At 32.2% G+C, this 20,491-nt stretch overlaps 4 protein-coding genes across 9 annotated transcripts in view; 2 read left to right on the forward strand and 2 right to left on the reverse strand.

The window, feature by feature from the left end:
• LOC131942261 (TPR and ankyrin repeat-containing protein 1) overlaps positions 1 to 2,980 on the reverse strand; it is a 39,497-nt gene extending 36,517 nt beyond the window's left edge. Inside the window, exon 1 of the mRNA XM_059302021.1 lies at positions 2,943 to 2,980. Within this exon, the coding sequence (XP_059158004.1) occupies positions 2,943 to 2,976 (34 nt within the window). The 5' untranslated portion in view covers positions 2,977 to 2,980. The remainder of the gene's footprint in view (positions 1 to 2,942) is intronic.
• A 4,328-nt stretch (positions 2,981 to 7,308) lies between these two features.
• LOC131942266 (biogenesis of lysosome-related organelles complex 1 subunit 5) lies at positions 7,309 to 12,715 on the forward strand. 4 transcript variants are annotated; one of them, XM_059302030.1, is made up of 6 exons: positions 7,309 to 7,351; positions 9,361 to 9,432; positions 10,284 to 10,366; positions 10,663 to 10,792; positions 10,891 to 10,946; positions 11,836 to 12,715. In XM_059302030.1, the coding sequence occupies exons 2-6, from the start codon at positions 9,408 to 9,410 to the stop codon at positions 12,013 to 12,015; spliced, it is 474 nt and encodes a 157-aa protein (XP_059158013.1). In that variant the 5' UTR covers positions 7,309 to 7,351; positions 9,361 to 9,407; the 3' UTR covers positions 12,016 to 12,715. The 4 variants fall into 4 exon arrangements, with proteins under 4 accessions (XP_059158013.1, XP_059158011.1, XP_059158012.1 ...); XM_059302028.1 differs by lacking the exon at positions 7,309 to 7,351 and adding an exon at positions 7,416 to 7,489; XM_059302029.1 differs by lacking the exon at positions 7,309 to 7,351 and adding an exon at positions 7,497 to 7,531.
• Positions 12,716 to 13,140: 425 nt separating this feature from the next.
• On the reverse strand, positions 13,141 to 17,584 carry LOC131942264 (RAD52 motif-containing protein 1). Of its 3 annotated transcripts, none has more exons than XM_059302025.1 (8): positions 17,463 to 17,584; positions 15,602 to 15,916; positions 15,297 to 15,402; positions 14,901 to 15,037; positions 14,475 to 14,597; positions 14,023 to 14,173; positions 13,630 to 13,802; positions 13,141 to 13,500 (listed from the first exon to the last, which is right to left on the reverse strand). In XM_059302025.1, exons 2-8 carry the CDS (start codon positions 15,794 to 15,796, stop codon positions 13,399 to 13,401), a joined length of 987 nt encoding a protein of 328 aa, XP_059158008.1. In that variant the 5' UTR covers positions 15,797 to 15,916; positions 17,463 to 17,584; the 3' UTR covers positions 13,141 to 13,398. The 3 variants fall into 3 exon arrangements, with proteins under 3 accessions (XP_059158008.1, XP_059158010.1, XP_059158009.1); XM_059302027.1 differs by lacking the exon at positions 17,463 to 17,584 and adding an exon at positions 17,369 to 17,393; XM_059302026.1 differs by lacking the exon at positions 17,463 to 17,584 and adding an exon at positions 16,796 to 16,907.
• Positions 17,585 to 18,520: 936 nt separating this feature from the next.
• LOC131942269 (protein N-lysine methyltransferase METTL21D) lies at positions 18,521 to 20,418 on the forward strand. Its single transcript, XM_059302036.1, has 5 exons — positions 18,521 to 18,665; positions 19,459 to 19,704; positions 19,821 to 20,025; positions 20,144 to 20,257; positions 20,404 to 20,418. The coding sequence occupies exons 1-5, from the start codon at positions 18,649 to 18,651 to the stop codon at positions 20,416 to 20,418; spliced, it is 597 nt and encodes a 198-aa protein (XP_059158019.1). The 5' UTR covers positions 18,521 to 18,648.
• Positions 20,419 to 20,491: the final 73 nt, after the last annotated feature.

Raw genomic sequence — 20,491 nt, forward strand, 5'->3', positions numbered from 1 at the left:
CACAAAACCTGTCCACACTCCACCTAACCTGAACCATAACATCACACACCGCACCCAGCAAAAAATACTACACCCTAAAATATACATTAAAATCCACAGTCCACATTCCATATCCCACTACTTCCCATAGCACAACCCAACCTCATACCACATGATCCACATCCAATCACTTATTCCACACTATTCCCAATACACCACAGCCTATTCCACTATACACATACACTTCAAAACATACAGAGTAGACCAAACCCAAACGCCCCACAAACACTCCACAACACATCTAACCCTCACAACATATGAACAGCACTCAGAACAAAATCCAACACCACCCCATCCCACACCCCATTATTCTAGCCACACCACAACACCCCATAACTCAAATGCAAGCAACAGGACACCCATTTGCCTAAAGATCCATACACAATCATTCATCTTACTCCACTGCTCATTACCCAAAGTTTTTTTTTTCATGTAAATCATTACGTGCATTTAATGTGATGCAAATCTGTATTCAACACCCTATTATGATAACAAAGTTATAATAAATACAGCAATAGAAATGGCGCAATTCTGTTAAGGAAGATTTCCCTTATCCCCTTCCCCGATTTTGCAACTGCTGACGAACAACATTCTGTCTCTGGCTTCAGTGCCAAAATAGAGCCCTCCGCATGCATGAAACACTCAACTCACAGCATCAGATTGTAGGAAAAAAAGTCACAGGAAAAAAAAACACAGGAAAAAAAAACACAGAAAAAAAGTCACAGGAAAAAAAGTCACAGGAAAAAAAGTCACAGGAAAAAAAGTCACAAATATATATTTGCATGATATTTGTTAATACTTTTATGTATTAAATATTTAGAGAGTGCAAATTAACTTAGGATTAATTAAATGTAATGTAATGTGTGTAGGCTGTATACGCATAGGAATTTTATAATTCATCTAAAAATATTTATTATGAAGTATGTAGATTGTAATTATGTTTAACTTAAGATTAGTAGCATTTAATAGAATGCTCCAAAGTCCACGGTTTTCATCGTGTTTTTTTTTAAATACCAATATTAAATTACCGTGAAATGGTAAGTTCATCTGACTTGCTGCCCTCAACTCATGGCAACAATAGTTATGTTTAGATGTTTAGTTCAACCACCTTTACTGCCCACATTTATCAGGCTCATTACATAACAAAACTTAGGATCAAAACAGAAAGCCGACAAGGTTCAAAGGCTGTCATTGATGCATAACGTCAACAACACAAAATATGTTCGGACAATGCCTAGTGAGGAGAGGCCGACCAGAGAATAGCCTACAGCAAAATGTGCCCAAATTTCCTTTAATAATTAAATTTTCTACCGCGTATTTAACTAAATACGTAACAAGTTGAGATTGTTGTGTAAATTATCTTAGAGTATTTTTACTTACAATTGTTATAAATCATAATGCTTTTAACGTCTATAAATAATTTATGCTATCAAAAAATACAACCCACAACAATAAACATACAAAATTTTACAATTCTTAACAAATTAATAAAAATATTTCTAAAAAGATTTTTGTGACTTTTTTTCTGTGACTTTATTTCTGTGACTTTTTTTCCGATAAAATTTTTCCACTGTGACTTTTTTTCTGTGACTTTTTTTCCTAGGAAAAACTGTGACTTTTTTTCTGTGTTTTTTTTTCCTGTGACTTTTTTTCCGTTTACCCAGCATCACGCCACAAAGTTCAATGACTAGATATCTAGTATTCTGTGTTAGTTAACTTAGTAATTAGTAAGTATATTAAAATCCTTAAAAATTAATCCAAACTATTATACTAGTTAAAGTTATTTAGTAAGTATAGTCAATCAATACCAATAGCTGAACTAAGAGGCCTAGTTTTAATACTTCATAATACTACAATTACTACTAACTTAGTGACTTGATAAAGTAACCTAGTGACAGTTTAATAATTTAATATTTAGGCCTAATGCTAAAACCAACTACCAAATCTACATCTACTTCTTGTTTATACCTATACTTTAGTATACTACTAACTAGCCTAGTTAAGAAAGATCTAGATCTAGTAGTAAGTTGTGGCTACTTTTGTCTTTCAGTTAGTCTTCCAATCATCAGCAGGACTTGCTAGATTCTAGATCTAGAATCTAGATCTCATTCTAACTAAATTTGTGAATCAACTAGATCAAGGGATTTACATTCATTCTGTGAAAAAGAGTCGTTTCACTTTCTATCTAAGTATCTTAGTCTTAGCTTATAGTAAACAGATTTTAATCATTTTATTAACAGATCTACCCCTAGATTTCCCCCATGTTCACTAGAGATTTTTTTAATTAAAATATTTAATGGGCCTAATTAATAATTAATTATATTTAACTTGAGGCCTAGATTCTTATCTCAATAGTCTTCTAAGTTCTAACAAATGTGGATGTAACAATTTTATAATTATAATTGAAACTCTACTACAGTACTACTAGATCAGAGATCTAATAATTCTAATTCTAATACACTGCTAATATACTACGTTATTAAAATATATTACGTAGTCTAGATCTAGTCTAGATCTACAAGATGCTGTTCAATTAAAAAAATAATACGATTACTAATCTAGATCTAGACTAGCTCTATTACTCCATTCATATTCGGCTCTAAAAATATTCTTAGTAAGCAACGATTCCTGGAAACTAAACCTAGAGTTGGAAATTTTGAGCCTGCTCATTTGATCTCAATTTACTTGAATTTAGCCAGGGTTCTAAATAGGCCCTAGCCTAACAGGCCCTAACTTCTGTTGCTTCTGCGAAATAAATAATATTAATATATAGAATGTAGTTCTAGACTACTTCATTCTTTGCCATAAAAATACGTATTGTAATCTATAATATTTTAAAAGTAGAGACCGAACGTTGATCTCTACAGTAAATACAGATTAATAAATAACAGCGTGTGTCCAACCTTGCGAACATGCATGGAGTATCCATAATAACATTATGAAATAATTGTTTAAAAAAAAACCTTGCCTGTGCGAAAAAATGAAAATAAGCCAAATTATAATACGGTAGCCTACAAATATTTGGTTTGTGTTGCACAGTATTCCTTATAGTTGGTTGTAAAACAAATATAAAAATTAGACTAATAATGCTAGTATAAAAATTATTGCCTTCAATCGAATAATGAGTGCGACAACAATTTTGCGCCACTACAAACGACAACGAACAAAGCAACACAAAATCTGCTTTAAAGCGAATTGTAATTTATAGATTTGTATCAGGCCTGGTCAAGTAAATGTAATGTGTCGTTTTTTTTCTGTCATGAAGAACTGGGCAACCTATGTTTTTAAGTGCAGTTTAGACAATAACGTTATATTAGTAACATTATGTGAGACTATGAATCAGACTTTTTTTTACGGCTGGGGTATGTGTAACTATTCACAATTCACTAATGCTTAAAAAGAATAACAGATTTTAAGATGTATCATCACTAACGTTGGAAAAAAGGGCATCTTTATTTTATTATTTGAGGAACAATAGGCTATAAGAGACAACCTAAAATGAAATCTCTCATATTAAAATATCGCTGTGCGAAAACTGCGATTGACACGTGGGCCTAAAATAGATGAGCTTTTTTTTTGGCTCAAAATGTGGAAAAAAAATTTACAGATCGTTTTGGCGCCGCGTTGTTACAAAACGACAAGGAGCCTTCGTCACGTGACATTTTGATTGCCACATATAGCTTTCAGTTTCTAAATTTGTTATGTACACCAAAATTAATTAGAGCAGTACTAGGCTAGTGTAGGATCGGCTGCAGTACTTGTAGAGTAGTATAAAAGTGCTGCATTTAAATAGTAAATATTTAGAGCTAAAGTTAAAAATTTAGAGCTGTTAAATATATACAAACGTATTTTGCATGTTATAGCCTATATAATTATAAACGGTTAATGCCAATATGATTAGTGTTTGTATTGTGTATTTCAAAAGAAAACAAGACGGCACCACGCACGTTTAAAGGAGTGAATCAACAAAAAATGACAAATGGTCTAAGATTGGTGGGGATGACCAGCCGACATGTTGACTCCACTGTCTGCTGTCCAACCATCATTCCACTCACGTCGGTAGGAGCGTATGTTAAACTGAGAATATTGAATATGTGAACATTTCCATCTTTTAAACTTTTGTTTACCTTCCCTTCACACACATTTTCTTTTTAATGGTGTACTTAAATGCAGCGGCTTCGCTAGATCGGGTGTCATCCGGTGCCGCACCTAATGACGTCACCCCCCCCCCCCCAAAGAATTATATATATATATATATATATATATATATATATATATATATATATATATATATATATATATATATATATATATATATATATAGATGCATTTACATTTTTTTTCTGAATGTATTTAAATGTTTTGAATCTACGCGTTTTTGGACTGAACTTTGTCCTCCTTTTTACTTTCTCGTATATACGAAGTATAGAGAAAGTATTGTAATCGTGCAAAATAAAAATCGAGATTTTTACAAATCTCGACGTTTTACACCTCACTGATACGGAAAAACATAATTTTGCAATCTTGTCCGTATGTCTGTGTGTCTGTCTGTCTGTCTGTCTGTGTGTAAACACGATAACTTGAGTACCGTTACAGCTAGGTTGATGAAATTTCATATATAAGTATTTTATCAAAATCGTAGATCCTGATAAACTTTTGAGCGATTTCCGATAACCGGAAGTGGTACTTTTTCTACTTTGAATTTTTCAAAAGCCTATAACTTGAGTACTATTTCAGATAGATAAATGAAATTTCACATGTAAGTAAAAGATCTAATTCTCTACCTTCTTTCAAATTTTGAGTAATTTCCGTTGACCGGAAGTACTAATTTACGCTATTTCCGATTTCTCAAAAAACGCATGTAAATTTATAAAGTACTAATAATATTGCGCACTAATATGCACATTTTATTTTGGCGTTCGCTTGGTGCGCAATTCTTTTTTCTATGAGATTCTATTCTATTTTTAAAAGTTTAAGTAATTAAAAATCATGTCTATATTCCGAGTTATATAAGAATATTCGAGAAAGTTTAGGGGAGATCACTACCGGTTTATTTTTAATGTATAGGAAAATGAGTAACATAGCAAACAAGTACTTTTTTTTTACAACGTTTGTATCCGATAGAATCTCTTTACCTCTCAAGGGTATCCTAAATTTGTAATCAAATTATTAAAATTTTACATATTCCATTACATAATATACAAAGTCATCATCATCATCATCGTTCCTTTGTGGTCCCTGGGGAGCAAAGGGCTGCAACCACACATCTCCAGCGGACTCGGTTTTAGGCTGCCCCCTTTATCTGTGCCCATTTGAGCCCAGCTGTTTTCGCCTCTTCTTCAACCGTTCTTCTCCATGTCTTCCTTGGCCGGCCCACCCTCCTTTTCCCCTGGGGATTCCGTTCCAAAGCATGTTTTGCGATGTTTTCTTTTTCTTTTCTTAATGTGTGTCCGATCCATCCCCATTTACGGGCCTTGATATCTGTCTATATTGGCTGTTGCTTTAAAGTTCGCCACGGGTCTTTGTTTGATATTTAGTCTGGCCATCTTATTTTAAGTATATGTCGCAAGCATTTGTTTACGAATGCCTGTAGCTTATCAGTATTTGTCTTCGTAACCCTCCAAGTCTCCGAGCCATAGAGCAGCACTGCGTGAACATTTGTGTTGAAAATCCCAATTTTGCTCCGGAGTGACAGGGCCGTGGACCTCCATATCGGGCGCAGTGAGTTGAGGGCACATCTAGCCTTGTTGATACGACATTTAAAGTCCTCGTCTGCTCCCCCGTCCTTGTTGATCACGCTTCCCAGATATGTGAATGTGTTTGTTTCTCGTAAATCTTCTCCATTTAGCTGTATGGGCAGGTCCTGGCTGTTATTGATTATGATGACCTCTGTTTTATTTTTATTTATTTTTAATCCAACTTTGGAGGCTTCTTCAGATAGCCAATTTAGTTTGGCTTGCGTATGTTGATGCTTGTGAGATAGTAGGCAGATGTCATCGGCAAAAATCCTCCAGCCTTTTTGTGAAACTCCACTGGATTCCTGTGTCGTTTTTTGTGGCCCTCAGCATGATCCAGTCGATTACCATCAAGAATATCATTGGCGATAGCATACATCCCTGTCTTACTCCCGTCGTCACCGTGAATGGTTTTGTTAGTTTTCTCTTGTGTATTACCTGACTGGTGGAGTCTTCATATAGTTTCTGTGTGATAGATATACATTTTTTGGGTATTCCATAGTGGCTCGTTAACTTACAGATAGCATCTCTATTCACACTGTCAAACGCCTTTTCGAAGTCGACAAAAGTCATGTATACGGGGGATTGCCACTCAAGGGACTGTTCAATAATGATGCGCAGCGTGGCAATGTGGTCAGTACATGACCTGTCTTGACAAAAACCAGCTTGTTCTAGTCTCAGTTGTTTGTCCAAGGCATCTCTAAGTTTCTCTAGGATGATTCTTGTCAGCACCTTACTTGGAACTGAAAGAAGCATTATCCCTCTCCAGTTTTTGCATTGTGTCAGGTCTCCCTTCTTTGGCAGTTTTATCTGGTATCCCAGTTTCCAGTCAGATGGGATTATTTCTTCTTCCCAAATCTGCTTAAGTAGAGGATGTAGTAAATCTGCTGATATGGCTGGGTCTGCTTTAGTGCCTCTGGTGGGATGCTGTCCGGGCCAGCTCCTTTGCCATTTTTCATGTTCTTTATTGCTCTTATTGTTTCTAACTTTGTGGGTGGATCTGTACACACATTTAGTTATATACAAAGTAGATCTGGTTATATACAAAATTTCAAGATTAAACTGATTTAAGACGTGTATTAATTGCTTCGAAACATTTGGCAACTCTTTTCATACCTGATGAAAAGCGTCAAAATGTGTCAATGTTGCAAGTCAACCAGTTCTATTTATCTGTTGCTTGCTTTTTATTGCCCATTGATAAATAGATTTGTAAATTTCCACTGAGGATTCACCTCAATCCACTTCGCTTTTAGATTTTAGGGGTTTTCAAAAGTATCATTTACGTAGGTGATCCCTTTGATGACCTCTTCATTTGCTATAATATGATCCGTGTATGACATCCCTTTCTGGATCCATATCGTCTAATTGAGGACAATTTTCTGATGGTCCCTTTTGACCATGAAGCCTACCACATAGGATCTACATGTACAATTATGTACATTCAAATACGAAAAATAAAATAATCTAAGATTTTAATTGTTTATTCTCATACTATACCTACTAAACAAGTATAATTTTTCAAGCAGTCCCCCCCCCCCCTAAAAGAAAAACCGTGAATCTACCTACTAACTACTATGGTCATTAGTTTTTTTTTTATTCTATTAGGTGCTCGTCGCTGTATTATTTTAACCTAATATCTTACTAAAGTGAATATTTAAAAAAATTATTGCACTATCTTTGCATTTTTATCTGGCCAGTTTTGGACTTCAATTTGGGTTGTTATATATACCTTTTTTTGTTGTTGTCATATGATCACCGTGAATATTACTACTAATACTATTATTACTAATTAACTTCTTAACTGATATGTTAGGCCTATATAATATATTGTTCAAAATTGTTGTAGACTAAGTTATAAAGTAGTAAGTGTAGAGAGTAGAGATCTAGATTCTAGATCTAGAACTAGAAGTGTTAGTGTAGTTCTAGTTTCTAGATCTAGAATAGATCTAGTCTAGATTCTAACTACTATCTTTAAAAAAACTTTAAACCAATGTCAACCCCACCCCAAATTTCAAGTGCACCCTCCCCCCCCCCCCCTCTAACTTGGAGAATCCCTGATTGTTACCTCCCCCCCCCCCTTTTTTTTTCACACACTATTCAATCACTATTGTATTGTCACAAACAAAAAGCTACTCCCCATCCTTCTTAAAATTACATGACTTTTAACTTTTTAAACCTAGTTAATAAAGTGTCAGTGATTGCCTCCAATCTATCTCATATTCTTATATAATAGGCCTATATATCAGGAGGGATTGGGATGTCGATTCCAGTTTAATTTATTTGCAGAAATATAGAAGTTTATAATAAAACTGCTAGTTTTTTTTTAAGAAAACATATTGAGGTAATAGAATATGATATAAAATTATAATATTCTGAAATAGACCAAAGTAGCTCCTTTCTGTATCTACATACAGGAGTAAATACTTAGCCTGTATAATACTGTATATGAAACTTTGTCCACCTCACCGAAATGGTAATCAGATTACCATTGGTTAAGAACTAGAAAAAGGATACAATTTAAAGATACTCAAACTACAGGATCTTATCCTGATAGGGGTTGTCCATAAATGACGTCACACTCGTAGTGGGGAGGGGGGTCAGTAATTTTGTGACGGTGTGTGACGAGGGGAGGGGGTGGTTCAGATGGTGCGATGTCACACTTTCGCACTATAAAAAAACAATGTTAGAAAATGAATTTTAGACGTTATTTCGTTTTTAGAAAACTATCTATATATATAATTCTCTTCTGGGAGCCGATTGGAAAACAAGCTGCAAGCGCGCGCCTTGCAGTCCCCTCTTTTCCTCTCTATCGCTACCACCCCCCCCACCCCCCTCACATGGTCAGGTGAGTTGTAGTTCACGCTAAATGTTTAGTTTGGTGACGGCTATTAGGGGCAGATAATTCAGTTTGAAACTATTTTTAACTTAGAGGAGGTAACTAAGAGGAGGCTGCTTTCACGGGGGGGGGGGGGGAGGGTTTAGTGTTTTAAAGCAAATATTTTCAGTGGCAGCATTGGTACTGTCGAATTCACAAATTATGAATTACTGAAAAGTAGAAAAAACAACTAAATAGCGGCGTATGATACACAGCGGGTCGGCTCGTTTTAATAAATTGCAATAAGGTTCGATTAAAATACTCTATTTTGACAGAGTTCAGACAAAATTTTGGAAAAATATCGATGTTTTAAGAAAAATTCAACTGCAATTTTGAGGGGGTTTGTAGGCTGATGTGTGACGTCATTTTAGGGGGGTCTAGCTTTTTGTGGCGGTGTGTGACTGAGGGGAGGGGGAAGGTAAAAATCATCAAAAAAGCATGACATCATTTATGGATGACCCCATATTTAAAATTTTGTCTACCTAAGTGAAGCAGTACTTAAGTTATTGTGCTCACATGGAAATGTAATACCACTTTGAGGTACTGGATATTGTTCAAATGTTAAGGCATTTGGGATACTAAAACTAATTCATTACTTAAAAGTAGATTTGGTTATTAGAATATTACTATTACAATTTATTATCATTTTTAAAATTTAATCTACATTAATAGCTAATTTAACTAATTTTTTTTTTTTTTTTTTATTCACAGAATTTAGCTGAACAATAATAACTAATTTGTATACCTTGTATACTGACATGACTTGTGAATTTATCTTTAGAGGTTTGCAAAACTGTTTCCTTATTTTATTTTACAAATCAGGAGTTGGCAAACTTAGGCCAGCAGTTTTGTTCACACATCTACCAGCATTATAAATGTATTAGTTTTTTGTTTTAGTAAGACTTAAAGATTGATTACAGTCTAAAATTTACTTTTAGCTCTATTGTCACAGACAAAATTTACATTTTGCAAGCTGGAAAAAATTTCTTAGGTGACTGTTGTGATAATAGAAAACACACAAACTTAAAAAAAAAAAAAATTAGAAAAGATATTGCAAAAACACCAAGTATCTAACATTATCTTATTAATAATGAGGGCCAGCAGCAAATTTTCTTTTTCTTTTCAAGAAGTTTGCACAACTCTACAAGAGGCAACAATCGCACTTAATTTTGCTTTTTAGAAGTTCATTTATTAGGAGCCTTCATCACTGAAATTATTTAATTTTTTGCCATCACCCATCTTTATGAAAATAATTTATTCATCTAGAAATTACATACAGGCTGAAATGATTTTGGATACACTTTAGGTATTCCAACAAGATACTTATCATGCCCAAGGCCTAAAAGTTTGCCAACTCTTGATATAAGCCTAAGCATATCATAAGTATTAGTAACCCGTATTAAAAATGGGTTGCGTAAGTTTAGTGTTTAATTTAATGAACATTTATTAGCATCACTAACTTCAAAAGTTTAAACAATATCATTTAGTAACTACATAGATATATTTATTTTATATATAATTTCAATGCTACTTTTTGTAATTCTTGTAAAGATCTAGAAATAAGCTAACACTACTTTACTAATAGACCTTCCATAGTTGATTTTTAAATATTAGTGTGCTGTTTTCTGTTGCAGATGCAACTGATATCTATTCCAGATTGTTTAACCACAGAGCTGCCTTACAAGGACTGACCAATAACTTTGTCAAAGAGTTTGAGGTACATGATAATGTAGTAATATGTTTAGCTCTTTGCTTTTGCTGTCCACTTTTAATCATGAAATTCAACACTAAAGATAAAATTATAATAAAAACTGAAATACCGATTGATATATATGAAATAATCCAATGTCAAATTTTTTTTTAAAAGAAAGTTGTTTTTAAACTATTATTTTCTATTGTTTTATAACACAACTCCCACCTTCAATATGTGAACATCATAAATGGATTACCTCTTACTTACTTAAAAGATAATTCATTTATTTAGTAAAAGAAAACGTTTTTTTTACTAAATAGGAAAAGAGAGGGGAGAAGGAGATAATATCTTTGTCACGGACACACGAGGTTGTATTAGACTGCAGGGATCGAGCATTACCTTCAAGCCTAGAAAATTTAAACAATAATGTTACACTCCTCAAAGAATCAGGTCAGCATTTCAAAAACATTTTTATTTACCAAAGACATTTATTATGTCCCTTTATTATGAGCATATAAATAGATTATAAATAGTTATAAATGTTGCAGTTACCAAAACATTGCAAATGTCACAGAGAATTCTACAGGATTCTGATGAAAAAAAGGTAAGATGGATGTTTTTGTTTGTGAAATCTATTAATGATAAAAATTAAAAAGTTAAATACAATATTTGACATGTTTTGTATCTAATCCTAAACACACTAAGTCAGAATGCTAAACCTTTTTTAAAGAATAGATTCGTTTAGTTTTGATGCAGTGCCATTTTTTAAAACTAAATGTAAACTGTTAAATTCAAAAGATAAATGTTACTAGCCAGTAAAAATTTATACAAAAACAATAAGTCTTAAATAGTTTTACAAATCACATATTGTGGTGAAAGTACATGAATAACATTTTTTCTCAGGGATTAGTTTCTTGTGTATAACAAAAACCTGCTCAAATGTTTCTTACTTCTATAGTTCACTCAATCAAGCAATACAATATTTCCAAACATGATTTGGAAATTTTTAGGCCTACTTTAAAACCCTATCAACTATTTATCTCCCTTAAAATTAAAAGTAACTATACTTAGCCTTCTCTACTCCTGCTAGTGTCCCACTGATCAACTATAACTTTGTCTCTCCCCCTTCCTTCCTGATATTGAGGTTTCTAATATAAACCCTGGCTGGCTGACCAGCCTATTATGGCAATTATGAGATATCATATATCATTTTGTGTTTGGTATTACGTATTTTACTCATTGTTGAAAGGGCATGTAACATATTTATCACATGTTGACTATGCTAATCTTATAATATTACATTTCTATTACAATCTGTTTTGTTGCTTTGAAAATGTTATCTAAAAATATTTAAATTTACCTTATCAGAATCATTTGAACCTTTGTATGATAAATATGTAGTTTAAATTATTTTCCTAATGTTTAAAATTAAAGGAGTAGAAACAGCATTTATTAAAAAAAAATAATTAAAAAGTGAACCTATGCATTTGCAGGTAGATTGGATAGAATCACAGAGACAAATCAGAGAGCAACAGTGGAATGAATTTATGCAGGCACAAGTTGTTCGAAGTTCTCGTGTTGATACAGAATTTAAAAACAAAATAGATTCCCTAAAGAAACATTATACTGAGTTGGAGGATAAACTAAAAGAAGGAGCTAATAAAGTGCTTTGATAATAAACTGGATTTTAAGCAATAGACCACTTAATATGGCAGACACTTAAGAAAATAGGAATAGAATATTTTATGAAATATTATCCATAAAATCAAATTATTTCCAAGTGCCAAAGACATTAGTTAAATTGATTTGGAAAAAAAAATGGAATTTTTAAATTTTTAGTCAACTAATGTAGTTGAACCTTTTTTTATTTATTTAAAAAACCTTTCTATCACCAAACAAAAGTAACAATACTTTAAACTCAAAGCTGTTATTTTTTAGCATCCCCATAAATGGCATAAAGTTTTAAAATTTGAAACTATACATTCTACTGTTTTCTCAATGAACCAAAAATGTTGAGTATTAAGTTATTGACTTTCATTTAGGTGTTTAGTAATGATGGTGTGGTCAAATGGTAGAGCTCACGACTGAAAACCTCATTTAGATTCTGGGCTTGAGTCAACATCCCCGAGTCCACCCAGCTCTGATGAGTACCTGATTCACGTTATGGAAATTAAGGCAGCTGGGCATAATGTTGACCAAACTATCCCCCTTTTGTCGAGGTCATTGAAACAGATGACCTCTCCCTTATCTGCTCTGTGTCTTGGGCATGAACAGAAACAGTTGATGATTAATTAAACTGAATGTTATTTAAATGCAAGTTTATGAGATGTTGAAATAAATTTATTATCTGTAAAATATTGTTTTCTTGTGTTTATAAAGCCATTAGCTGTACTGGCCTATGTGAAAAAATGTATCTGTAAGAGATTGTGACTTGTGTGTTTATTATTATTAAGCATCAAATACTGGGCGCTGCCTGTTTTGGAAATATATTAAATTTACAATTATATTGTAATTATATTGTATGCAAATATTTTGAGAAATACATACAAAACCCTAACTCTAACCAACCACAACAACTGCTATCGCAAACAACATAAAACCTAACCACAATGTCACAAACATAAACAGTCACTATCATAAGCACAAATTAGAATTTTTTCCTATGGAATTGGAATTGAATTTTTCATCTATAATAATAAGGGGAAGTAATTTGTACTATTTTTGTGAAGGATAATACATATATTTATATTTTTTTTTTGCACTTTCAGTTAAATAAATGGTTAGTTAAAAAAAATGAAAACTTATTAGAAATGACAAATATTGAGTTTTCTTGACATCAATGTAAGTTTTTAAGTACAAAAATTAAAATCTTAACAATATTGCACAATGGTGATTAATAAGTGGAGTTTTTTTTACTGTAAGGTAAGTGTTCCACAAACAGATAAACAGTTCATTTGGGCTTTATGGCATAGATAACACTTTAACAGTAATTATATCAATCTTTAATATCACAAAAATATCACAAAAACAGCTGTATATTTTGAACGTATAGAACACTAGCTAGCATCTTGCTGGAGCTCTGACAATATATCCACGTTTAGTGTATCAATATCCTCTGGGCCACTTTCTTCCTTGGGTTCTTCTTCCAACTCATTTACCTAAACAAAGAAATAACAGGATCTTCCTTGTTTATGTCCATTTTCAGATGTTAGTTTAAGGAAAAACATTTTAAATTATATTAATCTTTTTTGATAGTTTCAATTTACCTGCATTATAATTATACTTACTGTTAAATAATTGTTGTCCAGCTTCAATTCACCTTGAGATTCCATAATGTTTGTGTTAATTTCTGCAAACACTTTTCCATTGCTTAACACAACCAACAATACTTTAGAGAAAGCATTTTGCAATGCATATTGGTAAGCTCTTTTTTTACACCTATGAAATGCTTCAATTTTACCTGAAAAATATATAATTAAAAAATATGTAAACAAAATTGTCTAACATTACATTTACATACATATTACTTATAGATTTATTTCTTCTAAACTTTCTAGGTGTAGAAAAAAAGCAAAGTGGTATGGTATTTAAATTAAGTAATATATTATTATCCAAATTACTATCTTGCTAAGTGCAGACCTGTGGCAGGAACAACAAAACAGATTCAAGTTATTTGTTACCTGTATTGGAAGAGATGGCATATCTTGCTTCTGAAATTCCCAAGCCTGTTATATTTAGGTCATACTGATGAATATGAAGAATTACAACACACTGGAAACAACAACTTTCTTCACTTTCATCTAGATTTGGTTTCAAACTTTCCTTTTTTATCTGTAATATTGGTATACTAATTACAATGAATTACTTTGAGTTTAATTTTACAGACCAACTAAATGGGTAACTGGCTTTCTTTTTCTTTTAATGGTAATTTATTTCCCAAAAAGAAACAACAATGAAAAAGATTTTTCTATGGAACTTATCATAATTACTGCCTTTGTCTATAGTAAGTAAGTTATGAATCTATTTGTGAATGAGAAATAAATTAAAAAAAAAAACAACCTTAAAGTAAAATTAGGCAAAGAGAATGTTAAAAACTAATTGCATAAAAATTAAAAAAAAAAAAAGGTCTTACATGTTTAACACTTGATGACCACCCATTAAATCCAAAGTAATAGTTGGCCAGATCTTGGCATTGTGTGACATACAACTCTTGTTTATCTTTTTCTAATGACTTTTTACGTTTAGCAAACTGTACCTACAAAATATAAACATACATTTTCAAATGTTGGAGCAAAGTTAAAGCTATTAACCCTGATGGGCTAAGTCCTAAATAATAGAGTCATTATTTTTAGTTTGATAAGTTGTTAATCACACTGTCATGTGCTGAAGGCCTTGAGTTGAAACATCGAGTGTACTTGTTTCTGTCCTTTATTTGTGAGGTTACAAACAATAGCCTAGCCTATGTGTTGAAATAAATATGTATACATATACCTCTCTATAGCTATCATTTTATTCATAGCATGGGGCTAAATTATCTTTGTATGAAAATTGTATTAACCTTGCAACTCCCTGTTCCAATGAAGTTGGTAAGATGCAGAGATCTTTTAGCTTTTGATGCTGACATGGATGAATAAAATTTCACAAAGGCATAGAAATTAAGATTCTCTTCTGATGTATTGACAGTATGGTAACTCTCTAAAAGTTATTAAAAGAAAAGTTGAATTTTTTAAACAACTTATTTAATATTTTAAATATAAATCACTAAAATAAGGAAAATAAATTAATATTTGTTTGTCTTTCAGTATGACAGTATTCTTGAACAAAAGCTGTTGTTACAATAATATTCTTATCTCCATACTTAAATAACATACATATATTTCTTGTCCATTTCATATAAAAAAAATTCATGTAAAATATACTAGTTTGAAAAAAGGCCAATAATTATTATAAGTACCTTTACTTTCTTTCATGATGTCCACAAATGATTTAGAAACATCAATGTTCATAACCTGAACTTCATATATCAATCCAAATTTTGAAAATATTTCTAGAAGTTTATTCTGAAAATTAAAAACGTTGTAAAATATTTTTAACAAAGAATATTCTTAAATGTGATTTTACTAGAACTCAATGTTTTCAATCATGGTAACAAGACCTGTAATAAACATCCAATGATATTCAGTCTCAGAAGAGCATAAACAAAAGATGTAGTTAATAATTATATATAATTAAATAATAATTGCACATCTACTCTCTTACCTTAATGTCAATAACAGAGTCCTCCAATATAAGACTGTTTTTAGAAGTTATAGTTATATTAGTTATATATAAATTTTTAGCATCCTCAAGAGGCTTGAAAAAATCAATTATTTCTACAGATTCCATTTTAGTATTTTTAAAATTTAAGGAATTGATTGTTACTGTCAAGCTACTTTTAATGCACATCGACTTCATGTGTGTGGAGCAACTGATCTGCCTTGAATTTCAACCCACAAAAGTAAAGAACTAACTCTCAAGTAATGGGTCTAATTAAAACCTTGATTGTATATTAATTGAATATTTTTTGTTCATGTCCTGGAATGATGAAAAAAAGATAAAATGAGCTTCAAACATATTTTCAAAATTTTAAGACTCGTAATTGTAGTTTTTATAGCTTAATTTAATCTTTACAAAATTCAAGTTTTAATTAGTATTATTTTTTCTTTAATTCTTGCTTTGGTTTGTTTAGATCTACATCCAGCTTGTTTTGATTTAGTCAACAATCATGATAGTAGCCCATCTTACCCACAATGTATAGCACTCTTCAAAACAATTGTAAGTGCTTTAGTGCTCACAAGGGAGCCTAGGCACCACTTTAAAATAAAAAAAAAATTTTTTAAGAAAACTTCCCAAGACATTCAACAACTTTTTAAAGTTTCATGGCCATTGGATGAAAGTTTAGTTTAGTAATGCATACAGGAGACACACACACCCACATAATGTAATGTTTATATAAATAATATACGGTTTTCATCAGATGCAACCAAGCTCATTTACTTAAGCAGTCATCTTGTTTAAGGTTTTTTTGGGTAAATAATAAATTATAGTTGGAGATTCAGGGGAAACCACTCTAATTTACAGATAGCTGCTGTTTACATAGAAAAATCTTGCTCGCAAACACTGCTGTTTAAAGCTTATTTCTGGCCTAGATTGATATATTTACCCATTGCCCAATTACTCTACTGCCCTACTGTACTGGTAGATCTAGATCTAGATCTAGAAATCTAGATCTAGTAGTAGATCTAGTAGTAACAGGGTAATTTTTAGGTAATCTATCGTTTTGGGTACATAAAATCGCCCGCGACTAGTAATGTGAAAAACAGGTGACTCCTTACATTTTAATAATTATTTCACATTTTGAGGAGGATATATGTTTTAAAAATACAAAAATGTTTCCTTGTTTCATTTATGTACCTGTTTTTAAACAATTGAATTAAAACTTTTCAGTAATAAATGAAGACTAGCGATGTTTCCAACAGATGCAACCATGCTCATTTACTATAGCAGCCATCTTGTTAAAGTTTTATTTTTATAGACTTATAGCGCAAGATTCAGGCGGAAGTCACTCTATTTTATAAATGGCTGCTGTTTATATAGCAAATCTTGCTTGCAGACACTGCTGTTTAAAGTTAATTTCTGGCCTATATTGATATATTTAGCCATTGATTTAGGTTTATTATTCATTATCTATAATATTTGACACAAACATATCACAATATACTTCTATAAGTTCTATTACAGCCTTGACAATGAGGTAACGTTTTCGTACATTAATAGCCGCGGGCGATTTTACGTACCCAAAACGATAGATTACCAATTTTTATATCAGTGTCCAGTAATAGATCTAGAATCTTTTTAAAAAAGGGGTGTTAGGTTACTGGTAGTTAACTAAATACATACATTGCTGGCTAATGTCAATGCTAAACCTTTCCCTAACCCTAGTCCTACCATACGCCTAACCCTAATTTATTACGTAACGTAGCCTACCTAAAACACCGAAAGAATAGATTCTCAACAAATCTTCCTAAAAATGTGAAATTTTTAGGCCTAGATCTAATTTTAAAAAAAATTAATGAGTTACCTTTATTCACATTACTAGATCTAGATCTAGATCTAGATTCTAGTCTCGGCCGATTTAAATTTAACGTACCTAAAACTTAAAATGATAGATTACAAAAAACCCCCACTGAGGCCACTGTTTTGGTTGTTTGTAAACAACAAAAATCTATTTTTAAAAACTGATCTAAATCTAGTTGGTGGTTAGTTAACAGCAGTACAATAATTTGACTGTAATAACTAAGATCCAAAATTCAAAGAAAGGGTAATCCCTTAGTTTAGCGTCGGAAATTATCGGGTAATGTTTGTTGAGTTTCGGTAATTAGAGTTACGGTAAACCATGGTTTATTTGACCATTGAAATATAAATAAATTGAAAGTCGATTGTAGTAAATTAATGTTTTAATTTTTTAAGTTTAATCGACAAAAGGAAACAAGAATAAATATAATAGTAGATTTAAATTAGTAGATCTAAAAATAAAAACATATATAAATATAAATAATGTATCAAATGTAATAATTTAATGTTTTTGGCTTGCAGCGGATTTGCGACCATTAGGCCTAATTAATTAAATCTAGATCTAGCTAGATATCTAGCTGCTAGGCCAAGTAAAAAAATCTAGATTACGAAAATAGTAAAAATGATTACAAAATGTAAAAATGATTACAAAAATAAATCTATCCAAATTTTAAACATTCTGTTTAAAAATAAAAGAAGACGCCAAATAAAGTATGGTTTACGGTACTTCCGGTGAATTCCGGAAGTGTGTGACAGACTTTGTTATTGTTTTACTGTTTTTTACTGCTATACGATTCCGGAATAATAACCGACGCTAAACTAAGGGATTACCTTACTATCTATTAACTACTAGATCTAGATCTATCTAGTATCTAGAGTAGATATCATCAATCATCATGGATATTAATTTATTATTAGACTTTTTTTATTAGTCATGAATTATGAAAAATTTTAAAACTATATGTAGTATGTAGTATATTCGGTAGATTCTATTCTTATTCTACTCTTGGAGTTAAATTATAATTTTAAAATGTTAACGGAACTCAACAAACATTGCCGGATAATTTCCTATGCTGTACTGGGGGTTTGCCCTAAAAAAAAAGAGCTGTTCTAAGAACTAGATTCTACTCTATCGTGTTCCTCGGTTCTATAGGATTTATTTAGGCCACTTTAATGTCTATGGTCAACAAGTCATGCTTTCTCTGTCAAGGTGAATGTCCATCACTCCAATCTTTTAACAACAGTTCATTCTATTTGCTCAGCTAATGGCCCTGAATCAGTGTGACATTTTTTTGACTTCTTTATTTCCATCCATTCTTATCATTCACTTTCCTGAATACTGTCCTCCACACTTAACAGTTGTCGCATTATAATATTAGCTTTCCCCAACCCTGAATACCTTAAGTTAAAGGGTTAGGGGTCATCCATAAATGATGTCACGCTTTTTTGACGATTTTTACCTCCCCCCCTCCCCTCCGTCACAAAAAGCCAGACCCCCACCCTAAAATGACGTCACACCTCAGCCCATAAACCCCCTCAAAATTGCAGTTGAATTTTTTTTTAAACATCGATATTTTTCCAAAATCTTGTCTGAAATATGTCAAAATAGAGTATTTTAATCAATTCCTATTATAATTTATTAAAACTGTTTTCTAAAATGCCAAATAACGTCTAAATTCGTTTTCTAACATTTCTTATCTATAAAGTATAAAGCAAAAGTCTGACGTCGCATTATCTGACCCCCCCTCATCACACATCCTCACAAAATTACCGACCCCCCTCCCCCCTATGAGTGTGACGTCATTTATGGATGACCCCTTAACCCACCCACCCCTTGGTATTTGTAACTATCCCCTGGTTCCTAGTATAGTAATATTGAATATCTGGCAGTTTGTGTCAATTATAAATTCATCCAACTATTCTAAATTGAAAGTAGGATACAAATGTTCTTCTTATCTAGTAAATTTGATCTGATTAATGCCATGGATATTTTTTTACTTTAGAAGAATGACATCAATAGAACTTGAAGAGAAGTTGTTATTCTGTCGCAACTTTGAACTTTCTGATGGAACAGAACTAACATTCGCCCAGTCATCACTGGGAGATGTAGGATGTGTTGTTTGGGACGCTGCATTAGTACTGTGTAGTTACATTGATTTAAAACAACAAGAAATGGGTTGGGAGGGTAAATATATTTTAGAATTAGGATCTGGAACAGGAGCTGTTGGATTAACTGCTGCTTGCTTAGGGTAAACCATTTGTAAAAATTCATTGTTATAAGATATTGGTATAAAAAATTATAAGTAGGCCTAAACTCTCCTTAGCGTGGTACACATTTTCAACAAGTGTTGAATTTAATATTTAGGTCTAAAGCAGTGATTACAGATCTTGTGGAGCTGTTACCGTTGATGAGTCACAATATAGCCTTAAACAATGAGAAGTTAAAGGGATCGTGTGAAGCAGCAGTCGTCTCATGGGGAGATCAGCAACAGATGATAAATGTCAATGAAGCTCATTTCCCTACTGGAGTTGATTGCATTCTACTTGCAGACTGTGTTTACTATGAAGAGGTCTGTAATTTTCTTATTTTTGCTTCAGCTGCTACATAATAGATTCTAAATATAAGCTGAACATTTATTATAATAGTCCTCAAACATCAAAGGGCTTTTAATTCTACTTAAATTACAGTCAGTGGAGAGTTTAGTTGATACAATCCTGCACTTTGCCAAAGCTAAGACTACTGTATTGTGTTCCTATGAAGAAAGAGAAACTAAAGCTGAATTACAGTGTAAATTTTTTAAGGTGTGTTTGCAGTATATTTTCTTCATTGTATGTTTACTTGTAAGTAGAATATTTTTATGTGCCAATTATTGTTGCTTCTCTTTTCTTTTTACAAAACCAATAAGCAGATTCCTTAATTCAAGACTTTTTTTCTTCTTCCTTTCCAGATGCTTGGTGAATGAAATTCCACAATCATCCCAAGATCCTCATTACAGTTGTGCTGATATTCATGTTATGAAAATGGTTCTTAAAACA

Source organism: Physella acuta, unplaced genomic scaffold (assembly GCF_028476545.2).
Source record: "Physella acuta isolate Inbredline_101_S28 unplaced genomic scaffold, ASM2847654v3 ptg000398l, whole genome shotgun sequence".
In the NCBI taxonomy this organism is placed as follows: domain Eukaryota; kingdom Metazoa; phylum Mollusca; class Gastropoda; family Physidae; genus Physella; species Physella acuta.